Below are 15,446 nucleotides of genomic sequence, written 5' to 3'. Positions count from 1 at the left end.
TATTATAATTATCCCAAATGAAATGACTTTTTGGAGGCCTAAATATACAATATATAAAACAATGCACATGTGTCAGGTGTATGTCAAATATATTTTAAAGGCTTAGCAAAACTTACAACAGAAATAGCTCAACTTATTTACCTTACCTTATCATAGAGGTATCAAATTTGGTACACTTGTAGAACTTTCCAAAAACTACACAAAAAATATGTGCACCCATGCTCTACAACAAACAGTAAGTTGGCCATCTTGGGTTGAACTTATGTTTTTGACCCCAGTTTTGTAATTTATAGCCTCTGTATTTGATCAAACTCCTCCAAGCTGATTTACCATCTGCTTGAAATTTGATGAGTTCGCTTATAAAGCATGGGAGATCTAAACTTGGCAAAATCCTGACTTTTTGAGATGTTAAAGAGGCGGAACCAGGCCTCAAACTTTGACTGCATGCCAAAGTTTGGCATGCACACATTTGAGGTGTGACAGACACCTCAAATGTGTCTGTCACATTTGAGGTGTACTGTGCCTTTGATGAAAAGTCAGACAATATTCTTTGTAAGTGGGGAAGGTTAAAAACTTGGTGGTGTTTTACACATTTATTCTCCTCACTGTACATTTACAATTATGTGATAATACAAATTTAATATTAAGCTGCTTTGGCCTTCTTATTGTTGTTGTCATAAGGAGTGGTTGGTGGTGGTGAGGAGAGACCCAGAGACCCAGGTAGTGGAAGAAAATGATGAATTTAATGAAGAGTGTAGCTCAAAACAGTCCAGATCTCAGGCAGCACGGCAGAGCGGAAACATAGAGGCTCATCACCGGTAGCAACTGAATACACACAGACTGACACGACGGACTAATGCCGGCACAGGACTTAACAGTTCAACTGTGCTGGCAGCCGAACTATCATAGACAAGGACCCAACCAGAGACAAAGACAACAGGTAGACTTAAATACACACCAGGTAATCAAGGGAACAAGACACACCTGGGAACGAACTGAACACAGAAAACCCTAAAAATAAATACACAGAAGCACGGATCATGACAGTACACCCCCCCTCAAGGGCGGCTACCAGACACCCACAAAAAAGAAACAGTCCAAAAAACAAAAAAACAACCCATCGGTGGGCGGAGGGGCGACGGAAGGAGGGCATGGGTCCATAGAAAAACTAAATGAAACATCTAACATTTAATAGTACATCCATTTCAACACATTAAAGAATGTCATAAAAATCTGCTTTAGATTCACATTTACATTTGCCATATCATGATGGGAGTGGGACATTCTTTGTGTGAATCCTGCACTCTGATCTGGGAATATTCTGGAGCTGCAAAAAGGAAATGCCAGTGTTTTGAGAAAATTCAGAGCAATACATGTGATATTTAAACAGTGTTTTAAAAAAATCTGACTTTTAAAGGACAGACAAAAGTCTATCAATGTTTCAGTGCTGTATATGCATTTTTATTGTACTCAGAAGTTTTGGAGAGGGATGAAAGCTCATATGTTTTCACCCCTGGCTTTTCCAGTCCATTACTATCACTCATTGTTTCAGCACATGCTACAAAAGTATACTGTTGTAAAGGGGAACACTCTGCATGGTGGGTAAAAAAATGACTTAATAAAACAATAAAAGTAAAATTATCATGATTTATAGAAATGGTCCTCTACATGGTAGAGGACCATTTCAAGGCCCGAAAAGATGCGACTAAGAAGCAGATTTAGAAGTACACCGAAAGCTACGGAAATTGTTAAAAGCTATGAGCTGCGCTGAAGTAAATAAAAAAGAAGTTGAAATACATGCTGAGAGTGAAACTCCTTCCTACAGATGAAGCTACGTCACAGATTTCAAAAGAACATTTAACCGGCAGAACGCGGATAATATAGGAAATAGCGCCCCCTTCACTTCCGGAGTGCAATGGTCCTATTTCCAAATAAGGTAAGAGGCTGTCAGTGGTCCGTCCCGCCCCTTTCTGTTTGCTGCAGCGAGGTGTACTTGTTCTTGCCTGGATGTGTCCTTTGAATGGGGTATATGCCACGAGAGGTGGTGACTTATTTCCGTTTGAATTTATGCCACATAGATTGGTTCCGGGTCCTGCTTGCTCCTATTGTTATTGGCCAAAGCTGCAAGATCTGTACCATGAAAAAGATGCAAAACTTAAAATATCTGTGAACTACTGGTACAACGATCGGGTTTTTTGGTGTGCCGTTGTGTCCAGTAATTAGCCGGTACCATCCAGTGCTTAGTTTTTTTCATTTTCCTGCTGATATCAAGGCGACAGCGGACTGTAGCCAAAACTTAGCCACTACAGCTAACACCCGGTTTGTAGCTGCCTGCTATTTCAAAGCTTGAGGATATTGAAGATCCAGCGTCAGAAATGGGAGGACGGAGGTTAAAAGGGAGCTGTACGTGCTTTGTTCAATGGAATAATTTTTTGGAGGAAAATAATGCAGGAGGAAATCCACTGCTACGGGAACAGGCTGAGAACAGAGGCAGCGATTCGGCACAAGGTGAGTCAATACGTGTGTTAATGTTTGCGTTTGTGTTATACGGAGTATGAAATTATTTTTAGGCAACTCCTTAGCTTTTTTTTATTTGACAATTATATAAAATACATTTAACATGCAGTCGGAGCGACGAGCCCCTGCGATACCGAGCACAGTAATTTAAGAACAACCAAGAGCAGCAACGCTTCAGCCCGAAATAGTCAGTCAGATTAAGGTCCAAAACCTTCGCTTTAAGCCGTTTAAGTGGCACCGACCCACAGAACAAATGGTACAAATCGCATATTTCCCGAATTCCGAAAATATGATATCTACCTTTGCTGTTTCAAAATTACAATCTACATTAAGTGAATTTTTCCACTTGGCTGCTACAATTTGTTCTTGCGTTACACAACGTAATTTCTCTTTTTTTTTCCCCTCTGAGATTCTGCTTAGAAAATGAGGTTGTGAAGTTACATCCTCCTTTTTGTTTTTAAAATGGTAAATTTAGGTTTGCCTCGACTTTTATAACTAATGCCTCTTATATACATCATTTTTTGTATTACTGTTGGTACAAATATTAGGCGAACACTGTGCTTTGCCTGCTAGTAGTTTAAATTAATTTCAGCTGCACTTTCAAAAGAGTATTCAGATTTTAACATGCATTTTCTAAGTAGTATTTCAGTTCACTCTTACTCAGTAACTTCAGTGTTGTTACACCTCTGAAACATTTTTTGCAGTTTCTTTGTGATACCAGAACTGTTTCACTTACACATTTAATTTCCTGAGATATTGTCAATTTATTTTCAAGCGAAACTCTCAAAAAGAGCTGAGGATTTATTAGTTTTGATTACATTGTGCAGCTAAATCTGGACGCTCATTAGTTTTTTTGTTTATTTTTAATTTTTCAGGTTTGCATCGTAACGCCTCGTGATGTGTTTCTGAGCCATGATTGAGCCTCTGTGCCGATTTACCTTTCCACTGGATCCAAGCACCTGGACCAGCTGACGGCATCCATCAGTCCACGGTCTGCCGGATCATCACATCGTGGACTAACTTTTTATTTACAGCACTTGGTTAAACTAGGATCTTGAAACCGGAGCACCAGATATGCAAAAATCTACCTGCAGACTTTGTTGGCTATCCTGACTGTCATCCTGGACGGGGCTGAGCCGGTCTTCCTCTCCTCCAGTGACAAGTTTTCATCACCAGTAAAGACAAACAAGTCTGATGTCTGATTAGCTGCTAGGGATATTGCGCATATTGAGAAATGGCCATAGCCTCAGCTGTTATTATGGAAGAATAATATAATAATAAGATAATTTATATTGCTATTTTCACCCTGTATTTCCGTAGGTAAACAATAACATGCAGGGGGTCTTATGATTTTGATTAAGTCAGTGCCTCACCAGCCATAAATCTCACCGCACGTAACTGACACAGATGTTCTGTAACAACTGGAATTATAATAAAAATATAAAATACAAATCAGTTCAAAATAGCAAAATAAATACCATACATGCATTCTTTACCTTATACCGTACTCTGCCATTTGCCTGTGAACTGTTCTTTCACTGACCCCAAAAAGTCTGCCAATATCCATGGCGGATACACCCGCAAGAAGAAATGATTCCAAGATGTCAGCAGGCAGCAAATATCCAGGTATTCCAACTGTTCTTGTGTTGTACACAGATTTGTGCAAACAACAGGCCACTTCCTCCAAAATCTGGACAACTAATGAGTCAGCATCATTATCTGTGTCTGCAGCTAACTGGACCAGAAATTCACTAAAAACATCGACTCGAAACAGTAAATAGTCATCACTGACTGTATTACTTTCAGCTAAGCTAACAACGTGTCTTAACTCCTCAGCAATCCTACGATACATCTCTAAGAGTTGCTTACTTTCTCTCAAATAAGGCGCTCTCCAAAGAGGACCACAGCGCAGGCATTAACAATCAATCTGCACACTGATCGTTCTCTTTCCTGTTTATTGACCAATAGTAGAAGAGCTGGACATAGAAGGCAGCACACCTCATTAACGTAACGATGCAGCAGAAATACAGCGAGCAAATCCATCCATCCATCCATCCATCCATCCATCCATCCATCCATCCATCCATCCATCCATCCATTTTCTTAACACCCTTTTATTTATATATTGTTTTATTTATTATGTACGATATATAAATTTATTCTTTTACTTTTATTTCTACTTTTAGTTTTATATTGATTCTTTTATTTATTATTATGTTGAATATATATTTATTCTTTTATTTATATATTTCTACTTTTATTTTTATATTGATTCTTTTTATTATGTTGGATATATATTTATTCTTTTATTGATATGTTTATTCTTTTATTTATATATGTTGGATATATATTTATTATTTTATTTATATATTTATTATTTTATTTATTATTATGTCAGTTTTGGTCCTCCATATTCACAAGTATTCATAAATAGAAATGTGTAAAGATCTGATTGCAACGTTTCTGCGTGTACTGAAGGGGGCAGCAATACGCCATAGTTTGGTTCATCCCGCCTGATCCATGAGGAAGAAGTAAACAAAAGCGTTTATCCTGAAACTTTTGGAGTCTCGCACAAGACTCCAAAAGTTATGGTGTCTTATGTCTGCTTTATTAAAGGTTATGCTGATAAGAGTAGCTCTGTTCAGGTAAGCTTGTCCTTTCAAATACACTTGGGCGCGACTGCAGTGACTAATTTGTTGTCCGTGAACTTGTTGGTAAAGCTGGTTAAGTAATGGTTTCATAATGTTTTCAGGTACTTGTGTGCTCTGCGGCCAACAGTTTGGCTAGCAGCTTGGAACAGTCTGCTTTGTTAAGTTTATACGAACCTGCCAGTTCACAGTTAAACGCCTTTAACATCGGGTTTTTTAATGTTTAAAAGGTAAGCAAATGATACTGTTTTGTTAAAGTCACTCTGGTCACTATTTTTATTTTCTTTGACTAAAGCAATGTTTGTCGAACTAATGCATGTCGGTCGGGAATAATAGTTGAGGGTTTTGTAATCAACAAAAGCCATTCAATAGTTGAAACACAAATATTAGCCTACCACAGATTGGCACTAGTTAGTAGTTAACTAGTGCTGGTAAACTAAAATTAACTGTTTTAGCTAAGTTTAGAAACGTAGAATAGCAGCAACAAAAATTCTAAGCTGTAAGTGATGTCTGAACCTGTTTTATTTACCCATTGTCCAGATCATAGTTCTGCAAAACACAGTACCATTAGCTGTTTGAATGTAAAATTTGACCGGCAGTAATATTTCAGTTTTTGTACCTTTATATCCTGAGTATTGTATTTGCCAACTTGGATAAACTATCACTTTTAAACTCACAACTGATACTAATCTTAACAATTGAAACCTGACGCTCAGGGGAAGACATTGTAATTGAACAGGATATCCATCCATCCATCCACCCATCCATTTTCTAGCACCATTATCCTTAGTGAGATTGTGAGGGGTGCTGGTGCCTATGTCCAGCAGGTCAACTGTCCAGAGTCAGGGTCACCCTGGACAGGTCGCCAGTCCATATTCATTCATTTGTTTTGACACAATGAAAATGTTGGTATAAGTTTTTAGTTAGAAATTGTCACACTCTACAGACTCATCCTATGCCACCTTCTAATTACAGGTATACTTCTAAAATACAGATTCCTTGTTGATCTGTTTCTCCCCAGTTGTGACTATGGGGATTTCAGTTTCCTGCATCTCTAAGGAAACAACCCTCATTGATAAAGAGGACAACTTGTCTTTTCCTGTGGAAGATGGAATGACAGAGAATGGCAGTTTGGCTGACGTCTCCCAGTTTCCTTACGTGGAATTCACAGGAAGGGACAGTGTGACGTGTCCAACATGTCAGGGCACTGGGAGAATCCCCAGAGGTGACCATGTACTTCATATATTGCACCCCATGTGTAAGCTGTTCTTGAAAAGATAATGAAGCTTTTTCAGTGTTTGACTACATCAGTTTATATTGAAATAAGCAAGATGATGAATCAAATCAAGTTGTGATTGGAGCTAACTTAAAGTCAACAGCAATGACAAGTCCAACATCACAGTTTGCTTCCTGTTTTCCAGGACAGGAGAATCAACTTGTTGCATTGATTCCATACAGTGACCAAAGACTGCGGCCAAGAAGGACGTAAGTGGGTGATTCTTTTTTTGCGGCAACATTCCATGTCCCCATGTTTTGCTTACAATTATTTTTTGTAAAATGTGCCAAATATTTACAACAAAGTATTTTAATTATACATTTAGATGTCTGCCATTATTCAAATATAAATGAAATGCCTTTAAAATATTATTTTGTTCTTTACACACCTTTTTGGTGACTGACATGTTCAATTTCATTGTGTCCCCAGTGCAGTGTAATAGACTTCCTCATGAAGTTTAAACTATAAAATATATATATTTTTATGCTTTTCTTGAATAAGTTGATTGACTGTACTAAACCTTATTTTAATATGCAATTGAATCTACTGAAACTATTTTTCTTATTTGATATTTTCTTCATATTATGCATGTCCCAGTACTAACTTTCCACCCTGTTAGGATGTTTCCTTTCTGCCTTCAAAAAGTCTAAAATTCCATAAAAACCATTTAAAGGAAGTGACATCAATTGGTTTTGAAGTGAATTAAACCATGGTAAATGGTAAAGTAAGCTTCAACTGTCACTATCAACTTAAAAGTTAACTTTTAACTGTCACTAGCCAGGACAAATACTGTGCCTATACTTTAACTTGAAAGAGGCAATCTTGCAACCAATGATGAAAATCGTCAGATTTTGGAATCAAAGACTTTGATTTTCCAACCTGTTATGGGACAATAACAGGGTGTGATGTTCCATTCCACAGATGTTTTTATTAAATATTGTTACAGAAACATTAAGTACTGTGAATTTTTCTGTGCCATGTTGGGAATTGAAGACCAATAAATGCAAATGTTGGTATAAGTTTTTAAAATTACCAATATTTTCAATGCTGTCAGTAATAATGAGTTAAAAAAAAACATTTTTTTTTTTTTTTTTTTTTACAATATAGACAAATGATTCTTAACTACATGATGTGTTACAATTTCAAGAATAAAACATATAATAAAAGGGACACACTCTTTAAGAAAAAGTCACTATTTTTCATAATGTACATGTTTAACTATTGGTGGTCTGTATGTAAATGTTCATAACAGGGTGGAACACATTCAGAGACAATGGTGAAAAAAACAGCTGTAATTATCAATTTATCCAATCCTGGGCTTGCCCATTATTAATTTCGTATTGTTAAACATGTTAGTGTTGTAAAACAATATTTAAAACTTAAAACATTAATACTTTTTTTTTTCAAAAGTCCTGAAGCCGAAATGTTGCTGCAAAAAAAATTATTCTTAGACTTTTTTTGAAGACACATCTGGGGCACTTGAAGCTAAAACTACATGTTGACATTTTTCTACTCTGATACCTGTCTTCCAAAATTTATGGTTTCTGGTCTCTCAAAACACCAGATCTGTGTAGACACACAGCCGAAACAAAACAAAATACATTTGCAGATATACTTAATCTCGTCTCCATTTGGACGGGTCCTAAATTCCAAACTGATGCTTTGAGCTGATTTCCTGATGTAATCAGAGCTGTCAGCTGCAGTAATACAGGGTGTGTCTGTAAATGAATGATCTTTGTGAATCCATTCTGTAAATGTCCAACTTATGTGATGCAAAAATGGTCCTAATAAAAGTCATAGCACGTTGGCCTGATACAACACATGATTCTTTCATACTGCAGTATCGACTTCAACAGCATGTTGATTTCCCCCCTCACTCCAAGCTGTCTTTTTTTAAACCCTGCCTGAAAACTCTGTTTAAACAACCACTTTCACTTTTAGGATTTTGCTCTCTAAATTTTCTTTTTTATTTTCTTATTTAATTTTTTGTCTTGCTCTTTTTTTTTCTTCCTTTTTTTTTGTAAGTTGCACCATTGTGCCCTAATAGATGTCTTTTAAATAAAATGTGTCATTATTAGTAGTAGTACAGAAAACTAAAAGCCGGGGCCATTTCCATGGTTATTCTAAATCTGGATTTATCAATACAATGAGTACAATGTACCAAGTTTGCGCACTATTTTCACATCTGTATGGTTTTTGCGCCGCAAGTTTCAGAATTTCCTCACCCTGCGAGCATTCAATAAGCTGCAAACTCTTTCATGCTTGAGGGTCCGAAATGAAAAATTTACTTGAATCCTACAGAAAAGTTAACTTTTAAGTTGAAACCTTTCATAATATCAGTTTTGACAAAAACTTTTCTGTATTTACAGAAGATTAGGGTCATTGAGGTAATCCAATCCTTGCTTGATGCAGTTCAGCTGATGGTCGAACATCATTTTGATTGCAGAGACATACAGGAGGTTTGCAATCGGATCATTGTTTTATTGTTTTGTTTCACCCCAATTAAAGCCGCTTACCTCACCAAAAAGAAAAAAATCATCATTTGTCTAAAAGATTTGAACTAAAAGTTTATAGACATCATGGAGGAACTGCAGCTGTATTGATCATAGGGCTTCCCCCAGAAAACTAGCCAAGTTCTGTGATAGCAGCGCTGGGCAACCTTCCCTGTTTTTATTACTAGATAATTATGTTATTGGAAGACATTATTGACAATACTTAAACACACAAATATAGTGCTGATGTAAATTTTCCAACTTTTTCTAATCATTTTCCTGATCCTCGTCAGGAAGTTGTATGTAAGCGCATCAGTGGTGCTCTGCCTGTTGCTGTCCAGTCTGGCTGTTTTCTTCCTCTTCCCTCGCTCCATTAATGTATCCAATGTGGGAGTCAAGTCTGTTTATGTCAGCTATGACCTGGATCAGCACATCGTCTATCTCAACATCACGGTGAGTTTGGTGTGATTCTCTCCCCTTTCTCTTCTTTTATAGTAGCAGTATTGGGCTGCTTTGCTTTATTTTATTTTATTTAATCGTGCCTAAGACATACAAAGCTGCTCTAATATCAGTTGACTATTGTTTTCCCTTGGAAAGCACAAACAGGGGAACAGATCTGTAAAAAGCTACAAATCAGAATAAACTTCTAATTGTAACAACAGCAGAATCCTCCTACTACTGTTATTTATCAAATTTATTTAACATTTTTATACTTACTGATCCAATTAGTTGTGGCACATCTGTAGGTAGGTTCAAGTTAACTTTTCTGTGCATTTGATTGATAGTCATGGGAGTTCCACCACAATGAGGAACAGCATGGTTCATTGTTACAAAACTAAAATAACCATTAGCATCATTTCTGTCATTTGGGCTTTCTACACTGGTGTCCTACATGCACAGAGGTTTAGCATAACTTAATATGTATATTACATATGCAGAATATCACATAAGTAATATGACTTATGTAAGAAAGAATATCCAAGTTGAGGAGGTATACAAGACAGACACAAATACCAATAAACACCCCCCAAAAAAAATACATTTACGTTTGTAGACCTTAGGTGAAAAAGTTCAGATTTTAGAATTATTTTTCAAGACAATTTAGTAATGTAAACAATATTACAATATTATTTTTTCATATGAAGACTGAATAGTGGAACTAAGCAGAGGTTAAAGTGTTCAGAAGTGTCCTTAGAGGCTTCTACATGAGACATTTACATGTACATCTATATGAAGATCTCATGTTATCTTAGAGATCTAAATGTTGGATTGAAAAGAATATATATTAAAAACACACATGTATTTTTTCACAATGTCTGACGTGAAATCAAAATAAAACTTTTCCTGTTTTAGGTCAAATTTTTTCAATTTCCTTAATGCCAGAATAATGAGAGAATTTTACCAACATCTGGTGGAACTGAGTCTGCTGAGCTCTTCATATGAACTACTTCTCAGCCCAGCGCTCCTAACAGAATCATGGACAAACATTGTTGTGTTGAGCGGAAGCTATTTAAAGACACAGAGGCCAATTTCAAGGCATCAAAATGTGAAGTCAAGAGTTATGTTTGACATATAGAGCAATTTTACAGCTCAAGTTAGCATAGTTATTTGATTGTGCTCTTAAATGGCTTTGTGTGCCTGAAAAATACATAACACTAGCCTTCCATCATAACAAATTGTGCTGGATGATAAATGGTAATTGTCAGTTATTGAGATAAATGATCAAATTTTTGTTTTGAAACCATTTTCAAGTATTGGCATAACACATTCTCAAAGATCAATACATTTTCTAATGAACATTTAACACGGGAACTGGAAGACATTTAAATATCCAAAATAAACCAAACAACAGAAACAACAAATGAATTATGGACTCTGTTCTTCAGAAAAGACCAACCTGAGACCAAAGCACTAGGCTGAAGACTTTTGTAATCCAGTTTTTGGTTGAAAGAGAGAAAAGAGAAAAACAATAAGTTGTGCAAATGGAAATTATTGACTTTGTTTTAATTTATCATACGATTAATTGATTTGTTGCGTAATGACATGCCTTCATGAGATTGATCCTTTAATACTCTGATCAAAATTCTCTAATGACCTGAAGTCGTTCATTTTACCCTGAATAACCAACTTGTTCAAGTAAAGTTCTCTGTAGCTTTAAGAAATTCCCTATTTAAACTTTGAACACTGACAAAGACTGACAGTAATTTATTTGGCAAGTACAGACTATCTTCACAAGCTTCCACTTTTATTTTCAAATTCTTCATATCTCTTTCATCTGTATTTGTGTTGCTTTTCTTATTTACTGTCTAACTTTGTATTTTAGATTATTTTATTCATTGTAGACATAAATATGTACAGATGAGAAATCAAGTGACAAATGTAAAGAGAGAAAAAAAATTAAAAACCTTTCAACAGCCTTTTAGCTGATGATTTCCTGCTGAGTAAAGCAAACAACAGATTTTTAACTTCTGAATGACCAGAATCTGCAGGAAATTAGGTTGAGAACTTGAGATAGGAGCTCATTATAGGACCTACTTTTCAGTGAAACACTCTTAAGAACGGTGTTAAATGCTTGATAGAGAAATGCTGTTGTGATAACTTCCTGAAGATGGAGTTTCATAGCATGAGCTTCTTAAAGAGACAGAGGTCCAATTTCAAGACGTTTAATAGTGAAGTCAAATTTCTTTTGAAGATGACGATAGTTACTCAATTGTGCTATAAAATGGCACTATGTGCCTGGAACATAATACTGTCCCTTTAAATAAGAGCAGTAAACTAAAAATAGCACTGATGCATCTCTCCTCTTTCTGGTTGTCCTCACAGAACATTCTGAATATCACCAACAATAACTATTATCCAGTGGAAGTGGCCAACATCACAGCACAGGTGCAGTTTGCCAGGACGGTGATTGGTAACTCTCGCATCAGTAACGTCATCACTATAAGTCCTCTGAACATGAAACGGGTACGTCTTCCTCCTCTGTCTGGACATTCACTTCTTCCATAGACCCATTGGAACAACCTGTCTCTGTATGTGTTTTCAGATTGATTATATGGTCCCCACTGTCATTGGAGATGAGTTAAACTACATGTAGTAAGTGTTAATTTTTTTTTCATGCTATGTCACAGAAATTAACCTCCAGAGATGTAGTGGAGCAATAGTGTCAGTATTAGGATTTTGTGTCACTTTAGTTAGTTTTTAGGAAGTGGCTTAAACTTTGTCCACAGTTATCTGCAGGAGAGTCTCTGAACTTCTCAAATAGCTGCTCTTCTTTGGCAGCTCACTGGGATGTTGAGAAATGTATCATTTTAGTATCTTCTGAAAGAGTTACTAGTCAATTCCTGCCTTGAAATGTAGTTTGCCACAACACACAGTCATCTTTGGTTTAATGGGACCATATTGAACCCTAAGAAACTGTCAGCTTTATATTTAAGTGTTTTATCCTGAAAACAACTAAATGTTTCTGATTAAACCTGATTAAATACCTGGGATACTTTTTCAAACATATTTAATGTTTTCTAGTGAATACTGCACCCTGGAAACCATCAAGGTACACAACATTGTTGTCATGACTCAGTAAGTTGACCGTGTCACTTGTTCACATGTAATTCCAAATTGACATGCGCTGGCCACTTTATTAGGTATTGCTTGTCCTGGGTTGGAATCTCTTTCCTTTCAAAACTATTATAAATCTTCATAGCATAGAATCAAAGTTGTTTGAGCTGCTGTTCTTTTTCCATAATCTCTGAGCAGTCTGCCTGTTTCTCTGACTTCTCACACCAGCAAGGCATTTCTTTGACCAGTTATTCACTTTGGGTGTTCGCTGTAAACCTGGGGTACTTGTGTGTAAAAACCTTGCCAGCAGTTTTTGAAATGCTCACATCTGGCAACAGTAACACATTCGACCTCTCTAGTTGTCTAAATCCATTGTGATGCTGTCCTGTGATTGGCTTCTGTGTGTCAGCAGAGTTTTGAGCAAGTTTGCTTCATAAAGTGGCCAGTGTGTGTCTGTGATCACTGTTTGTAGTGTGTGTTTGGCTTTACCACATTCCTCTCCACTTATTCAGCGTGACCATCACAGCAACATACTTTGGCCACTCAGAGCAGATTTCTGAGGAGATGTATCAGTACGTGGACTGTGGGGGGAACACCACCGCCATCAGAGGGATAACCCGACCAATTGGCAACCCTGCTGAGTAATGGCTCTCATTCAGACTAGCACCATCATGGTTTAGGTTTTGATTTTGTAAATGTTCAAAAATTGCTGTATTCAATCACAAAAGTGTAAAATTAATGATAAATATTTATAAGTGAAGAGAAAGTTTAATTGTAATATGAAAAACTGTTTCTAGCTTATATAAATGAACAATTATTAACAATTACTAAAATCAACCTTACTAATATTTGTTTTCTTGTAAGTAAATATTTTAAAATTGGAAGATAGAGAACATCACCCAGTTAAACTGGCTCCCTGAAGCTCAGAGAATAGACTTGAACTACTGTTGTTGGTTTTTATATCACTGAACTGCTTTGCACCAAAATATATTACAATATGCTCTACAAATAATAAATCAAGTTTATCTGTACAGCACATTTCAGCAACAAGGCAGTTCAAAGTGCTTCACATCATAAAAATACAGTCATAAAAAAACACTGTATAGTCAACAATTGAGAAAACCAGTAACAAACGTGACATTTTGATGAGTGCAATGTTTAATTTATTATGGTTCAAAAGAACTATTAATAAGTTGCTTTAATAAGTTATCCTTGAGTCTGCTGTAGATCTCATCTCCAGGTCCAGCTTTTGGTATTGGTCCACTGATGAGCACATTTGCTTTCAGTTTTTCAATTATGATAATTCATGTTTCTGAATTTCTGATTTCTGTTTGGCCAGATCATTAGCTCCAATGTCTATGATTAGGTTCTGAGTGTTTGAATGGTCAGTGGTTGAGTGTGGGAGTATTTTTCTGTTATTAGTCACTGTGTCGTGCAGAAATGAGACCACCTTTGTTGTCTTTGCACTGCGGAAATGGTAGATTCCATTTACAACCCCATCACCTACTATAAGAACTTATAGTTACTGGAAGACATTGCCCACTATGCTTAGACCCACAGCTGTGGAGTCTTACAAACAAACCAAAGAAATACAAAAATACAATACAACATTTGTTTATTCTGGATGATAATGTTGTTAAATTTGTTTGGTAACACTTTATTTGAAGGGGTGTGAATAAGACTGACATGACACTGTCATAAACATGACATAACACCTGTCATGAACATGAATAAGCCTTCATGAATATTTATGACTGTTGTCAAAGTGTCATTCGGTAAATTATGACACTTTTAATACAAAGTTGACATTATTGAAAATGTCTTTGTTATGACAACTTGACATTAACCAAGAAATCATTACTGATATACATTTGCTATAAAAGTAATTTATAACTGTACATAATGCAATATATACTGATTGCACTTTAAAAATTAGGTAACTTTATGTTATTAAAGGTAAAGTTTAAACAGTAATGATTTATTGGTTAATGTCAAGTTGTCGTAACAAAGACATTTTCAATAATGTCAACTTTGTATTAAAAGTGTCATAATTTACCGAATGACGCTTTATGAGAACAGTCATAAATATTCATGAAGGCTTATTCATGTTCATGACAGGTGTTATGTCATGTTTATGAAAGTGTCATGACAGTCTTATTCACCCCCCTTCAAATAAAGTGTTACCATTTGTTTTAATGGTTTCAACATAGAAACGTTTCAAGATTTTAAATCATTTAAATTTAAGATTTTAAGGAGCTGGAAAGTTTACTTTGTAAAAGTTCAAAGAACAATCTTGTTTATGTTACCATAGCTACAATCTGATGCTGTGAGTTTAATCTGGGAGTTTGAGGTCTGTTTGTTCAGATATACAGCTTAGTAAATTACAATTAGAACTGTTTTTAATTTATTCAATATATCTATGTTGAAATTCCGTTAGTGGCGCTGATGTTCATATCAGGAAGAGGGGTCCTTAAGTCAAATTCTGCTCAAGGCCTCATACAACTTTAGACCGGCCCTGTATGATGAGCCAAGTCCACTGAACTGGATACAGAGGAACTAACGGGGAGATTTAATTTATCTGGTAGAGATAAATTATCTGGTTTATCTGGTAGAGAGCTTTTCCATTTCATGTCTATTGAATTTTTAATAAGCATGTGTGCGCATGGCACACATAATTCTTTGTTCACAAAGATAGATCATTCTCATGGGACGCTCACCGTTCACCTCTGAAAGTGCGAGTGTTTATGTCTAAATGAGACTATATGAAATCATTCACTGTCAGAGAGCTCACAGACATGAACATCTAGCTTAAAAAGTTAATTTATAGTTTTAACACATTTGACCCTGTCTGACCTGCTGTTAATTATGGGATGTCTTGTGAATTTAAATTGTTTTGTTGTTTTCATGACGTGAACATAACTCATCATTATTCCCTTTTGTGTTTTAAGCTATTTTAAG

General features: G+C 36.0%; 1 protein-coding gene across 5 annotated transcripts; it reads left to right on the top strand.

Moving 5' to 3' along the window:
- The first annotated feature begins 3,654 nt into the window (after positions 1-3,654).
- Positions 3,655-13,524, top strand: LOC103471929 (transmembrane protein 106B-like). 5 transcript variants are annotated; one of them, XM_017307298.1, is made up of 9 exons: positions 4,898-5,162; positions 5,270-5,395; positions 6,141-6,390; positions 6,587-6,650; positions 9,227-9,386; positions 11,757-11,897; positions 11,977-12,026; positions 12,456-12,509; positions 13,001-13,524. In XM_017307298.1, exons 3-9 carry the CDS (start codon positions 6,195-6,197, stop codon positions 13,131-13,133), a joined length of 798 nt encoding a protein of 265 aa, XP_017162787.1. In that variant the 5' UTR covers positions 4,898-5,162; positions 5,270-5,395; positions 6,141-6,194; the 3' UTR covers positions 13,134-13,524. The 5 variants fall into 5 exon arrangements, with proteins under 5 accessions (XP_008419433.1, XP_017162787.1, XP_008419437.1 ...); XM_008421211.1 differs by lacking the exons at positions 4,898-5,162; positions 5,270-5,395 and adding an exon at positions 3,655-4,143 and having other exon boundaries at positions 6,187-6,390; XM_008421215.2 differs by lacking the exon at positions 5,270-5,395 and having other exon boundaries at positions 6,187-6,390.
- The last annotated feature ends 1,922 nt before the right edge of the window (positions 13,525-15,446 follow it).

This window comes from Poecilia reticulata, linkage group LG11 (assembly GCF_000633615.1).
Source record: "Poecilia reticulata strain Guanapo linkage group LG11, Guppy_female_1.0+MT, whole genome shotgun sequence".
Taxonomy (NCBI): Eukaryota; Metazoa; Chordata; class Actinopteri; order Cyprinodontiformes; family Poeciliidae; genus Poecilia; species Poecilia reticulata.
This window is presented reverse-complemented; position numbering and strand designations above follow the sequence as displayed.

Coding starts and splice junctions, on each gene's coding strand:
- LOC103471929 (XM_008421211.1), top strand. CDS start 4,083: ATGGCGGATACACCCGCAAGAAGAAATGATTCCAAGATGTCAGCAGGC. Junction 4,144..6,186: donor AGCAGGCAGCAAATATCCAG/GTATTCCAACTG, acceptor GTTTCTCCCCAG/TTGTGACTATGGGGATTTCA. Junction 6,391..6,586: donor CACTGGGAGAATCCCCAGAG/GTGACCATGTAC, acceptor CCTGTTTTCCAG/GACAGGAGAATCAACTTGTT.